Source organism: Dromaius novaehollandiae, chromosome 8 (genome assembly GCF_036370855.1).
Source record: "Dromaius novaehollandiae isolate bDroNov1 chromosome 8, bDroNov1.hap1, whole genome shotgun sequence".
NCBI classification, from domain to species: Eukaryota; Metazoa; Chordata; class Aves; order Casuariiformes; family Dromaiidae; genus Dromaius; species Dromaius novaehollandiae.
Window position 1 is genome coordinate 14,737,892 of NC_088105.1, and position 14,449 is coordinate 14,752,340.

At 45.4% G+C, this 14,449-nt stretch overlaps 1 protein-coding gene across 1 annotated transcript; it reads left to right on the forward strand.

Annotated features, from left to right (window-relative positions):
* The first annotated feature begins 1,905 nt into the window (after positions 1 to 1,905).
* Positions 1,906 to 7,766, forward strand: LOC135329097 (uncharacterized). The gene is made up of 3 exons (XM_064516406.1): positions 1,906 to 2,203; positions 2,399 to 3,378; positions 6,537 to 7,766. Exons 1-3 carry the CDS (start codon positions 1,906 to 1,908, stop codon positions 7,764 to 7,766), a joined length of 2,508 nt encoding a protein of 835 aa, XP_064372476.1.
* Positions 7,767 to 14,449: the final 6,683 nt, after the last annotated feature.

Sequence of the window (14,449 nt, forward strand, 5' to 3'; positions counted from 1 at the left end):
AGTATCCTAAAAGGTGCATAGTGCTGGCACAAAAGAAAATGTTGAGAGGAAACCTTAAAAACCTGTGGAAAAGCTGCAGTGGTTAGTTCAAGCTATACTAGAAAGGAAAGGAGGGGTCATTTGAATTATGAGGAGTCTTGATACCATTTGCTTCCTCAAAGCACCAGTCCTTACTTCCCACAGAATAGCAAAAAAAGGGAGAATGGCATAGTAAAGCATCAGTGATTTCTGCAGCTGTGTTATGTGTTTAGAAAGAAGATGCCATAGTTTAGTGTGATATAAGCACTTGCCTTAGATCCTATGTTGGTGCTGACAGGATATCGTTCCTGGTAGTATAAACAACAGTTAGGTATGTCTTGTTTCTCTCTTGCTGTGCTCATGTAGTTGCAGCCAGAGAGACGGAAGGAAATGGCATTTTCGTGGTATTGTTCATGTTGCTGACAAAGAAGCTGCATCTTCTTGCTGCTGGTTGCTTCAGTTCTGTGCACTGTGTTCACTGAATACCTCAACTTTTGGTCAAGCATCATCCTGGTGAGAATTCAATGGGCTCTTGGGGTAAACACATCCTACAAGGTCTAGCAGGTTTTACTTTAAAACATGAAATGGAAGAGAAGTTAATACCTTGCTCCATGCAATAGGGTTGGCATAGAGGAGTTTATACTCTTTAAGGAACCTTACTGTTACTCAAGTGAATTCATTCATTATGATTAGATTAATGTTTCTTTACCATGAGGTTTTTTGGAAGCTTTACTCATCCAAGTAAGGGAAGGAAGACTCAAGCAATGACCAATTTGGCAACTGACGTGTGCGAACTTAGTGATACTAGTTAGGGATGAGCCAAGAATGTATTGCAGATGGCTTGTGGCAGGTCTGATGGCTGGCTAACTCTCCTAGAGGCTGTTTAAAATGTAGTCATCCAAAGTCAGCACATGAAGTAAGAGTAAGATTTTTTTTTTTCCAGTGACATGCGGAGTAGACAAACTTTTATGACTGAATGTGCAGGAAAAGAAATAGGGTTCATGTGTAGCATGCCTTGTGGTTTTGCTTCAAATTACGGAGGTATTTGGTGCTTTAATTGTGACTACCATCTTATTTCTGGGTAACTACATTGTAGGGAACGGCGATCGGAAGATCTCGCAATGGCATGGAAAGAGGAAGGATATGATGCAGAGATAGCAGTATGCTTGTAGGTATATAAGCGAATGCATACGTCCAATAAATGCCATTTGTAGCATCCTCATATTGGTGTCAGTGCTCATTGGCCCGGAGGCAGGAGGAGCCTCCGTGCTGTCTCAGGTGGACGGGAGATTGCGCATTAAAAGGCGACAAGTGGTGACCCCGATGTGATAGCTGAGACGGCGGACCGCAGGCGGTCGAGAGGACCCGGATCATGGACGTGGTAGTCAAGGTTGTACGCGTGGGTGCCCAGGAATGGGGGCTCCCTATGAGAGCGGATGCAGTTGCGAACTGCGTTGGGCGGCTCCTGAAAAAAGGAGTGATAGTTAGACCAGGGGACATTCTTTCCCCTTCTAACTGGGAGAAATGCACTCGAGCGCTCGCTCAGAGAGCTATGGCCACGAAGAAGGCTGCAGAGCTCAAGACATGGGGAGACGTAATGACCATTTTACAAAGGACTAGGGAGGAGCGTGAGACCTGGCAGGCTGCTCGCGCGGCGCTGCACATGTCCGCGGAAATGGCGACACAGCAGCGAACGCAGAGGAGCGAACGGAGGTGATAGAGGGAGAGACGATAGTAGGGGATGAAGTGAGAACGGAGAAGGTGGAAACGGAGGAGGTGGTTTATCAGGAACCAGAGCGGGGAGAGGGGGAAACACCAGAGGCATACCCAGTAATACCCTCTTCTCCGCCACCACCCCCACGGTACCCGTGGAAAGAGATGAGGGCGATGAAAAAGGGAGAATCAGGGGACCTTTATGGGGACCGAGATATGAGAAAGCCAGTGGCAGGTAGTGGAAAAGAAGGCAAGGTGAAAGTGGAGGAGGCAGAAGAAAAGAAAAGACTGCTTATAGTGGATGATCCCCAAGACTGGCTGCCGGGGGCCATGATTCGGGTGCAGTGGGAGGACAAAAGAAGAGAAGAAGCAGGGGAAAGACCAAGGGTGCCGCGCCTGGGGAAAGATGGCGCTGGCCGAGAGAGGAGTGGGCGTAGACCAGCATTGCGGAAGGAGGAGACTGAAGACTCAGGCACAGACTCTGACTCCTTAGAAGGAATAACGATGAAGATGCAGCAACTAGGGCGGAGTTCCCTGCCTCAGTCAGATGCGGAAGGAAAAAAGGGGAAGAAAGTCACAAGAGATATGGAGCAGATGTTTATGCTGCTTACAGCTCTGGAAGAGGAAGTAGCTAAACAAAGAGGGCTATTAGAGGCAGCAGGTTCTGCCCAAGCGGGAGGGGGAAAAGAAATTCCCCTAACGGACTGGAAACTGATAGCGACGGAATGTGCCCTGAGTGGCCTCAAGTTTTGTGCGCCAATAGGGGCCTTCCCAGTACGAGTTGCCCCCGGGGGGGGGGGGGGGGGGCCAGTGGAATGGGTGCCCCTCGACCCAAAGACGGTACAACAGCTATTGAAAGCAGTGCAAGAACAGGGCCTGCGACACCCAGTGACACAGACGTTGCTGGATGCTGCGCACGCGGGAGGCCTAGTGCTGTGGGATTGTCGCACCCTCGCGCGACTGGTCTTATTGCCCACGATGGTCCTTATGTGGAAAGAGGCGTGGACCTCGCGTCTGCAGCAAGCGTTGATGGCCGCGCAGGCAGACCCGCAGAACCCACTGGGCCAATCCACCCTACCGCGGTTAAGAGGAAATGATGCGGCCATGGCTACGCCCCAGCAGCAGGCAGCGGGCCTGAGACCTCAGGAGATACTGGCGGCAACAGAAGCATCTCGAAAGGCCTTTGATGACATTGGGCCACTGGTGCAACAGGCAGACCCATGGACGACTGTGAAGCAGGGAGTGGGAGAGCCGTTTGACAAGTTTTGTGACAGACTACAGGCAGCAGTAGAACTTGCATCTTTACCAGACGCTGCAAAAGGAGCGGTGATGTTGGAATGTATCAAACAGCAGGGCAACGAGTTGACAAAAGAAATCCTAAGAACAGCGCCTAAGGGAGCAAGTCTAGGGCAGACGATCAAGTACGTATTAGAACACCGGGACAAGACCACAGCCCTACAGATTGCTGCAGCAGTTATGGCAATGCCGGAGGTTAGAGCTAGAGGAGGTCCAAAAGGAGGCCTATGCTTCGGCTGCGGGCAAATGGGCCATTTGAGAGCACAGTGCATGAATAAGGGAAGTTACGCGTGCCCAACAGGGGGTATGGGGAGCCTTACATGCTGGGCCTGTGGAAAACCAGGACACCGAGCATGAGATTGTCGACGGCCGGGAAACGAGAAGCGGGGAGGGCAAGTAAGGGGCCACCCCTCCCCGGTGAGCCAGCCTCAAGTAGCCCCCGTCAACAACACACCGCTGATGGACAGCTCCAGCGACCAAACTCCGAAGGGAAACCCCGTGTGGCCCTGGTCTTAGGGTGTGAGAAGAGACCCCGAGTGAAAGCGTATCTGATAGGCCCACCAGGGGCGGGTCCTCCTAGCATCCCCTTAATAATGATGCTAGATACGGGGGCAGATGTTACATGTGTGCCCTCGTGGTTGTGGCCATGGAGTTGGCCAGCAAAAGTGGCAAGCTCGTTAGATGGAGTGGGAGGCAGGGCGGAGGCTATGATTTCTGAAACCGATATCACAATTGTATTGGAGGACCCAGATAGGCCTGCTCAGATCATCCGTGTGCGGCTGTATATAACTGCCATAGGGGAAGCATTGTTAGGGCGAGATGCCTTATTGCAAAGCGGCTTTCACCTGACAAATCTAGGGTAAGGGCCACTGCCTACCTCCTCGGGGCTCATTTCGCTGTCCTGCTGACATGGTGCTCCAATGAGCCTGTGTGGGTAGAGCAGTGGCCATTGACAGGGGACAAATTGGCGGCTGCCTGACAAATAGTAAGTAGAGAACTAGAGCAGGGACACCTGGAGGAAAGCCACAGTCCCTGGAACACTCCTATATTTGTGATACACAAAAAGGACAAGTCTAAATTTCGATTACTGCACGACCTACGAGCGGTAAATCAGCAGATGGAAGCGATGGGTGCCCTCCAGCCGGGGTTGCCACTACCATCAGCAATACCAAAGAATTGGCCAGTGGTGGTGATGGATATCCAAGATTGCTTTTTCTCTATACCATTAGCCCCTCAGGACAAAGCTCGATTTGCCTTCACACTGCCCTCAGAGAATCTGCAGGAGCCAGCAGCGCGATATCAATGGACAGTCCTCCCGCAGGGCATGAAGAATTCACCTACGATTTGTCAGGCGGCAGTGGCTAAGGTATTGCAGCCGGTAAGGGCGCAGCTCCCGCGCGCGCTTATTATCCATTACATGGACGACCTCCTAATAGCCGCAGAGACCCAGCAAGAAACCGATCAGGCAGAACAGGCAGTAATTAACTGCCTAAATGAAGCGGGGTTGTACGTCCAGAAAGCGAAGACGCAAAGGGGAGAATCTGTCGACTATCTGGGAACCACCATCCTCCCCAGAGCTGTGGTCCCACAGCCGATAAAGCTCAATAGAGAGATACGGACGTTGCATGATGTACAGCAATTGGTTGGAGCTCTCCAATGGCTGCGAGGGCTGATAGGTATTCCCAAGGAGTGGATGGAGCCACTGTTCGAGTTGCTCAAGGGCCGCAAACCATGGGAACCGAGGCAGATGACGCCGAACGCGTTAGAAGCCCTCCGAAAAATAGAAGATCTCATGGCAAAGGGCGGAGTAACGAGATACGACCTGGCCAGACCACTCAATCTGTACGTGGCAGTTACAAGAACAGGAGCCATAGGCGTTCTAGGACAAGAGGCGCTGGAGCGTCTGGAAGTCGTATGGTGGATAGTGTCGAACCAAATAAGTACGGCATATGTCACAATCGTAACAGCGTTGGCACAGATGATACAGAAGGGACGAACCGCCGCCGTTCGGCACTTCGCGAAGGAGCCTGAGTCCATTTACCTGCCGGTTAAAAGGAGTCAATGGGACAGTGTGGTCCAGAAACAAGATAGCATAGCAATAGCTTTAGAAGGATTCCCGGGAACAATCAGATTATCGCCTGTGCTGGAGATGTATACACACCTCTCCGTCCTTTGGCCCCATCTGAAAGCCCGAGTGCTACAGCGACCTGCACCAGGGCGCCCAGTGTTCACCGACGCGTCATCGGTGACCAGGGCAGCGGTCGTTGTGTGGCAAGATCAAAAGGCCCAATGGCACCGAGTGAAGATCAGCGAGCCGGACAGTAGCGTACAGCATCTAGAGGCCCGAGCTGTGGCGCAGGCATTGCAAATGTGGCCAGAAGAGCATTTGAATGTAGTGACAGACTCCATGTTCGTCTTTAAATTGTTACACAACATGTCGTATCCCGGATGGGCCGGGTCGCCCATTGCGCTAATGCTAGAAGAAGCCCTACAACAGCGGCGGGCCACTGCCTCCGTTATTCATGTTCGGAGTCATGAGGCAATCCAAGGAGTGTACCAAGAGGGCAACAATAAAGCCGATCAAGCGGCTAAAGGTGTGTGGACAGTCGCAGAAGCAAGGCAGGTGCACGACCTTCTCCATGTTGGTGCAAAAGCACTGGCAAAAAGCTGCAACATCCCCCTCACCACGGCTTGTGAAGTGGTTGCGGCTTGCCTGTATTGCCAAAACCCCCCCCTGTGGGACGCCGGCATCAACCCCAGGGGGCTGAAAGGAAACCAAATATGGCAAACGGACTTCACAATGTGCCAGCGACTTCGACCATGGCCCTGGCTGGCTGTCACAGTGGACACACACAGCGGTATCATCGTGGCGACCCAACATAAACGAGTCACAGCGCGGGCGGCACAGTTGCATTGGCACACGGCAATGGCCTGGCTGGGTGCCCCAGAAACTATTAAAACAGACAACGGCACGTGTTTCACAGCGCAAAGCACGAAAGAATGGGCCGTACGGTGGGGACTTAAGCTAGTGCATGGTATTGCCTATAATAGCACAGGTCAGGCCATCGTCGAGCGAGCAAACCGCACTTTAAAGCAAAGGATCGAGATTCTTGGGGAGGGGGAAGGATATACACAAAGGATCCCCACGCACAAACAATCAGAAATAATTATGTGGGCCTTATTCGGTCTGAACCAGTTCACCGGGGGGAGGAGAACAAGACGCCAGCGGAAAAGCATTGGGCGGTCCGAGCAATGCACGAGGGACCAGACGTAAAGGTCCGAATCCCGGAAAAAGGGGAATGGGAAGAGGGGTGGCAGCTGGTAACCCAAGGACGAGGGTATGCAGCGGTCAGGCAGGGGGAAGTGGTAAGATGGGTCCCTGCAAAGTGGGTGTGCCCAGACCTCAGGGCAAGGACAAGACAGGAAGCAGAGAGTCAGATGAATTAATGAATGTCTGAGCTTTATTGCAGGGGAGGACCACCCTGAATGGCCGATGATCCCTCCTAGCAGCAAAGACAGCAGACAGGAGAAGAAGAACAGATGAGAAAAGGCGCGTGAAACCACAAGAAGAACGCGTAACCAGAAAACCCGAGAAGATGGCAGGGGGAGCAACCCAAGTAGCTCTCCTCGTAGCGATACTGGGACTGGGACTCCAAGGGGTGAAAGGCGAACCAATGTTAGCGAAATGGGGTAGTAACAATCTGTGGCTCACCTGGGCAAACCGGACAGGAAATAAGCAATTTTGCCTGACGCTGGCGGGTGCGGGGCAGCCTTTTAAGACATGCTTAATAGGGGTCCCATTGAATTTGACCGTAGACCTACCAAAGCTGAGAGAGCATTGCACAAACACAAGCAATATTAGTAACTGCTTGAACATGCTGAATGCATCATTGCCCTGGGACCCGCAAGAGCTTGACCTTCTGGGTTCGGTAGCACCAATTAACTACACTGCTGTGGCATGCGTGCACTTTGGGAATAATCAACAAGGGATAAATGTCTATAGAAACCTTAACTGGACCGGGTGGACCAATGTGTCCTCAAGCACACTGGGGTTTGATTATACCGCAAAATCATACTGTAACGGCTCTTTGGGGGCGGAAACAAAAGGAGGAGGGCTGACCCATTGGGTAAATGAGATGGCTAGGGCCCTCCCTGATGGAATGTTCCTGATATGTGGGGACCGGGCGTGGCCCGGGATCCCAAGATGTGCTGTAGGGGGGCCTTGTTACTTAGGCAGCTTAACTATCTTTGCGCCCAATCTAACGGCTGTGATAACCATGGCAAATCAAACGAGTCGAAGGTGCCGCAGTCTGATGAGCTTGGGTCCTGAGTGTGATGATAAGGTTGAGATCTGGGGAGTGGTGTCTCGAATCGGAGCATCAATCATCCCGCAGATTGGTACAGCGCACGCCTTGGCATCCTTGGGAAAGCTAGCTTGTTGGGCAGTGAAGCAGAGCAACGTAACAACCAAAGTACTGTATGAAATGGCACAAGATATGGATAGCTTACGACATGCTATCCTGCAGAATAGAGCAGCTATAGACTTTCTGCTGTTAGCCCAGGGTCATGGGTGTAAAGATGTGGAAGGCATGTGCTGCTTTAATCTGACGGAGCACAGCCGGTCAATACACAGTGAGTTAGAATGGCTAAAGGAGCACACGCAAAAAATTACCGTAATGACTAACCTGCTAGATAGTTGGTTTGGTAATTGGCTTGGGCTAGGACCATGGGCCAGGTAGTTACTAATAGAAGGCTTACGCCTGCTGCTGATGCTCGTGCTAGGCATATTAGCATGTAAACTAGTGTTTAGATGCTTGGTAAGACAACTGCTAGAAAAGGGGTGGTCCCGCCCACACCCACATTATGAACGCTTAACCTGCGACACGGCAATTTAAAGCAAATAGCATAGCCAAAGCATGGGGAGGGGGAGATGTAGGGAACGGCGATCGGAAGATCTCGCAATGGCACGGAAAGAGGAAGGATATGACGCAGAGATAGCAGTATGCTTGTAGGTATATAAGCGAATGCATACGTCCAATAAACGCCATTTGTAGCATCCTCATATTGGTGTCAGTGCTCATTGGCCCGGAGGCAGGAGGAGCCTCCGTGCTGTCTCAGGCGGACGGGAGATTGCGCATTAAAAGGCGACACTACATAAAAAGCTTTTCTTCCCCTCCCTGCTGATTTTATTTATAGCATACTCTATTCCCATGGTGGTTCTGTTTTAGCTTAGATGGAAATCAGATTTTGATATAGTTCCTCTTGGGTGGCATTTGTAATGCAGTCTGATGTCTCTTCTATGCTTCTGTGCGCATGTCAAGGTATCTTTTATGGAGTCTTGTTTTAAAACTGTCCCCTTTTACTATGAAGTGGTTATCACACACTTTTTTTGCTGTGGATAATTAAATATATTTCAAAATTCATTTTTTCCTGCACTATTAATTCAGCATTTTAAATTATTCTTACTCAGGTCTTTTTATATAAGGCCCTGATAATATTAAACTCATACACAAAAATGTTAAACAAAAAGTAGCAGCTTATCTAAGAAATCCGATCTTCAACCAAGTCTTGCATTAGTATTACAAAGTAGAGTTGGTGCATTTATGGGCATATCTTTTTAATACTCTTATAGGAAAATTTAATTCTTCTTTAGCATCCAAGACTTGAATTGATTTTTTTTTTTGAAGGCATTCTCTTCCAAGCATTTTCTATTGCTTTGTAAGTTTTTGTAGTGTTGGGAAGAAACATGAGAGATCTAAAATCCATAAATCACATTTTCAGACTGAATTTTGTCTGAGATTCTTAAAGTGAAATAAGCAAATGAAAAAGGAAGTGATTTTTCCTTCCATATTTTTTCTTTGTTATTTAACAGCTCACATTAGCCAGATCTCTTTACTACAAATGCACACTTAAGAAACCTGTCTGTGAGAGGATGCTAGTCAAGCAGTGGGAGAGCAAGACAAATAGTAGAATTATAATGCTGGGCTTCAGGAGAGTGGATTCTGGCTTATTCAGGGGTTATCTTGGCAGGAGCCCATGGGGAACAGGACTGGAGGGCTTAGGGGCCCCAGGAGAGCTAGTCAGTCTTCAAGGACAAGAGTGGTCCATTGCAATGTGCAGAAAGTGGCAGAAGGCCAGCATGGATGGACAGGGCTCTCCTGACTGAGCTCAGGTGCATGAGGGAGGCACAGAGGAGGGGGAAGCAGCACCTGGCTACCCCAGAGGGATACTGAGATGTTGCCCAGCAGTGGAGGGATGGAACTGCAAAAGTTAAAGCTGAGCTGGAGTTGAAGCTAGTGACGGATGTGAAGGGCAACAGGAAGGGCTTTGTGTGTATATGTTGGCAGCCAAGAAAAATGCTTAATGTGGCAGGAGACCTAGTGACAGAGGACATACACAGGGCAGAAGATTGAATAAAAACCAGTTTCTGTGGAAAAAAGTTTTTTCTAGAAAACTAAGTTTTGCTATTTTCTAATTAAATTGATTGTAGAACTGAAAAAGGAGTATGTAATTTCAGATTGTCTCAGCGCAGGTTAAAATACATCAGGATTTTAACTGACTCAATATATTTGTTCAAGTCAAAGAAAGATTGCACTGTTTTTTCTCTTGGTTTGCTGCAGTTGTTGCCCGCGTAGTTGAGCTCTTCACTGCCTCCTACAAATCAGCGTTTTAGCAGAGTCATTTTCATTTGTGCATCAGCAGCTCACAAGAGTTGCTGTCCAGTGAGTTGTATTAAAAACCTAAGGTAGTATTTCCATTCTCCTTTTCCTCAAGATATGCATAAGCTTATATGCTTTGGAGCTGAGAATATACCTGCACAGATAGCTTTTGCCTTGAAAACATGATTTTGTTATACATGTTATGAAGTGCCCATTGCTGTTAATCATATTCTCATGTCAGCAACTACCTCTAGCAAAATTATTTTTTTTTCCCCCCCTTCAAAGGGAAATTGTGGAAAAGTGATACAGTTGTTCAAAAAAGAAATTGATCTGGTAAATTTATGATACCACCCAGTAGTAGAGCTCTTTCAAATGTTTTTTTGAACTAACAAGCAACAGTTCAGCAGCATGTTGCCAGAAAGTATCAATTTTGATTTGTCATCTCTTCTTCATTAACAAACACCTAACAAAAAGGTGTTTCTTTCAGCTTTTTCCTCAGGGAATTTGACAGAAGAATAAAGACCTTTGTCTTCCCCTATTGCCAGTGAAATCAGGTTTTATTTTATTCCTTTGGGTCATGTGAGGAACTGCTGTGTCAAGCGCTTCAAGGCAACATTGTGGAAATTAATGCAGTAGGATGACCTGAGTAAAAATTAAATATAGTTTTCAATAACTGCTTTCAACACTGAATAAAGCAGAAAATTAATCTTCTATCGTCTCATTTGGTAGTCTAAAGTAAGGTGTATGGTTTAATTGCACTTGTGTGAACAGTTTTGCTCAGTTTGTGCTCCATAAAAAGGCAGCTTTTTTGTTTGACAGACATGATGGGCCAAACTCTGAGGGGCTGCCAATAACAGCGTAGTTCCCTGTAGTGATGACACTTTTTTTGGTGCTGAAGCTCCAGAAGAGTTGGTGGCCTGGCTTGCAGGCTTTAGGGGAAGTTTTGCCAGTTGATGTCTACCTTGTATAACAATATGATACAAAATGACTGCATCTGGTCCCATTTGCCACATAAAATATTAACTGTTCCTTTATTTCCTGGATGCAGCACGAACTTGAAGGTTTAGTATTTTATTCACTGCCCCAGAAGCATGGATATTACAAAACTGGACTATGGTGTGGCGTGCGCGGGCAGATCCTATGTATCTAGCGTAACAGCAGTCTCTTTGTATAATGCTGTGGAGCTGGGTAGAGCGAACTAGAGTTGAGCTGTGGCACGCTTTACCTGACACAGCGGTTCGTCCAGCTTACTACTGTAATTTAGAGCAGGCTTCAGGGATTGTTTTTTAATTATTCCAAGTATCTTTTTGGAGCCTGGCTATCTAGGCTGGGGGAACTGAATTATAGCATAGGTACCCTTTCCTATCCACTCTACTGCTGTATTATGCGTATAAACTTGTTATGATTCTGATCCTGAAATGACAACTATTTATCAAGTTAGCAAGCAATTCCAAGTTACTCTCAAATGTATATTTAGAAGGAATATGGCTAAGGAATGCCATGATACTTTTGTGTAGTGACCTCTTAAAAATAGTCTCTGAAACAGTTATAATTGGAGTTACGTTAAATGAGTCTCATTGCGGGACACTACTGTACTTGTAAGTTTTGCATATGGTAGGGATAAGATGTGGTTTTATCACTTTTTACCCAAGATTTTAAAATATTCTAAACCAGACAGGTTCTAGTAAATGTTAGCAGAAAAACAACAATTTCCCCTTGTATAGATAAGGTCAATTCAGGTAAATAAGGTATGATTATTAAAATAATAAAAGCATGAAATTCCTGAACAAGCTGTCTTCAAGTAAGAGCTGCTGGAGCTTAGCTGTATGGCGATGATAGGTAGGAGCTTAATATATGGCAGGTAATAGGGGAAAAAGTCCTCAAGTTCTGTTTAATTTTTAATTCCTTCTCTCAGATTTTGCTGCAATTTTCTATAATAGAATGATTAAAAAAAAAAAATCTTTGTCTTTGTTATTTCTGTATCAATGCAAAGATTGTACACAGCTATACAAGCAGGGAGACTTTCAAGTCTGTACCACTACATCTTGCTACCCCTTTTTGAGACCACAAGCATGTACTCACTATGCATTTGGGGATCTTTGCTCATGAGTTACCAGTTGTCTATACAGGAACCAACAGATTAACTATAGGCTAAGTATGCTGAATCTCACTGTTGGAGTCTTCTGATGGGGTGGTATTGAGTTGCTTTGAGAGGGGAGAAGGATGGACTGGCTCAACCTCTCCCAGGATTAGAAATGAGTAAGGTAATATATTCAGCCTTTCTGAGCATGACTGTGCTTTCACAACTCTTTCTCATTTTGTATGGTACTGAAATCAACAGATGATTGCAGATTGATTGCCAGGAACTGAAAAATTATGAATATTTAATAAATCTTTTTTTCTGAGCTCTAGAAAAATTCTGTAGTGATACTGGAGGAGCCTACATGGAGAATTTGATCCCTGTTAACCAATGTTTGCAAATAATCAAAGACGCATGTTGTCCTTATTGGATGCTGCTCTAACTTGGACAGCTCCTTCTTTTGAAATCTGAAATGAAAGTCTTTTAAAGTTATTACATACTTAGTTTTTTAAAAGGATACTTGTTTTATGTGTATTTTTTACACACACACACTTTTTCTTCAAGGAAGATGGATAAATATCTAATAACTGTCAAAAGGGAAGCTGCAAAATGTAGAGATGTGTGCTCTGTCTGGAAAGCTTCAAAAGGTAGGTAATTTTGTGTGTACTTCTCAGTCTCCCTAACCAATTAGACAATATGGATGTTATTGCTGCAAAGCATATCAGTATGAAAACTGCTGAAACTGTAAGGAAAGAATGTTTTAATGTGTATCTTTCTATGGAGTGTATTTAGAGAAGAATGCAGTCAGTGAAATGATGCTGTGTAGATGATAGACATAAATGTGGCGAAACACTGTCACATGTTTTCTAAAATTTGGGACATGAAGAGGAAGAAGGTGCACTTAAAATTAATGAATGATGGCCACAGTTCGGATTTCAATCAACAGACATTTGATGAAGGACGAGATTTCAGTTTTTACTATCAGGAAAAATAACTTAGTTCAAATTTGGTCTTTTAAGCTTCTAAGTCCAGAAATGATGATGGGAATAAGAGGGTCTGACTTTACAATAGACCTCTGTATTCTTCTAGATTATAATCTCACCATTGTATTTGAAGATGAAGTTGAAGTCTGGAAACAGCTGTTTTCTTTTGAGACATTTTCCCCTCACAATGCTTTCTGCTTGTGTGAGGGAGAATTTGTAGATCTAAGGCTCTATCTCCAGCTGAATCTTCAGGCCTTTCTCCCTATGATGAAGAGTCAGTGTCCTTTCAAATCCATGGAGCTGCCTTCTGAGTGCCTAACTGCAGAAAGAAAGTTCCTTTTGCTTCCTCAAATCTTCTCCCTTGGATTAGTCTCCCTAGGTTGCTTCTCTTCCCTCAATCTTATCTCCTATGGCTGTGTCTATTCTTACTTGTTTCCAAATTGTCCCAGCTGTGTTCTACATGGAAGTAGATAAACACTTTATATCATCTTCAGGAACTTAATTTGAAATACTCAAAGATTTTTTTCTATGGCTGATTTCTATTCTGCAATTATGGATTTTAATTGGTAGCATTGAGATGTACAAAGTTTTTACTGCTGCTTATAATCCAGGAATTACAGAACAAGAACACACTTTGTATTTTAATTGGTAAGTGTGCTGGCTGTGCCTTTGATGGTTGGTGGCGTTACACTGAGTGTTCTGGTGTGAAACTCTCTGTAAATCATTTGATATTTGAGCATCCCTTTGCTATGTGTCTGTCATGCTGTTTGAGAGAATGATTTAAAGAGTAAGGAAAAAAGCCATAACAAAAGTAACCTTGGTTGAATAACTGCTTTGCAGAACCAATTAAAAAATTTGTCATACAATAGGAATAGTTGCATACATTATGAACCACTCAATGGTATGTTATCATTAATTCATGTTTCATAGCACTACTATTATTGTAATGGAAAGAACATTCCCAGTATATTGACTGAAAATGATATTTTCTTTATAATGCGTTCAGTGACACCACATAATTTTTTCCACTTTCTGCATATTTTGCTAAGCATGAAATAGTTAACAGAGCTTTTGTTATTGCTGCTGCTTGTGCTAACATCCAGCCTACAAAACAGGATGCTCTTGGTGGAGAGTCTGTTATTTGTTTTCCTCTACTATTAGCCTATTTTTTTGACACTCTACACCTTTTCCTGAGGTTGGTTTCTTTTGTAGTCTGGTGCGGTCTGTGCCTTTAGCTGAAAACTGGTCCATCGAATTCTGGTTTCGACTTACTGTAGTTTTATAAATTACATGCATATATGTGTATCTCAAATCTTCGTTACATTTTATACACTGGAAAACGTTAAGGCTGCTTAAAAATTCCATTCTTTAGTGGTGGACATTAGCACAAAATTGCGTTCTTCGTGCTTCCCATTTCATTGTTAATTTTTAGAAGAAGCTGCGAAAATACAAAGCTTTGAGAATTTGTTGTCCTTTCATTTTATTTTAATACAGTTTGATCAGTTGGTTCAGAATGCATTTATGCCATCACATTTCTTAACGGCTCATTGGTTACTAGGGTGCTCTGAGGTTAATTGAATAATCATTAGTAGCTGGTATTGTCTAGTTAAAAAAATGAATTAAAATTGATTGGAGTCCCAACAAAGCACACATTCTGTTCTTACAGCATGAAAGAAATCAGTGCAATTCCTCTAGTATAG

Bases quoted from the DNA above. Each gene is read 5' to 3' on its own strand.
- LOC135329097 (XM_064516406.1), top strand. From the start codon at position 1,906: ATGAAAAAGGGAGAATCAGGGGACCTTTATGGGGACCGAGATATGAGA. The intron at 2,204-2,398 runs GCACAGACTCTG...CAGCAGGTTCTG, and splicing joins GGAGGAGACTGAAGACTCAG to CCCAAGCGGGAGGGGGAAAA. The intron at 3,379-6,536 runs GCATGAGATTGT...TCCCTCCTAGCA, and splicing joins GTGGAAAACCAGGACACCGA to GCAAAGACAGCAGACAGGAG.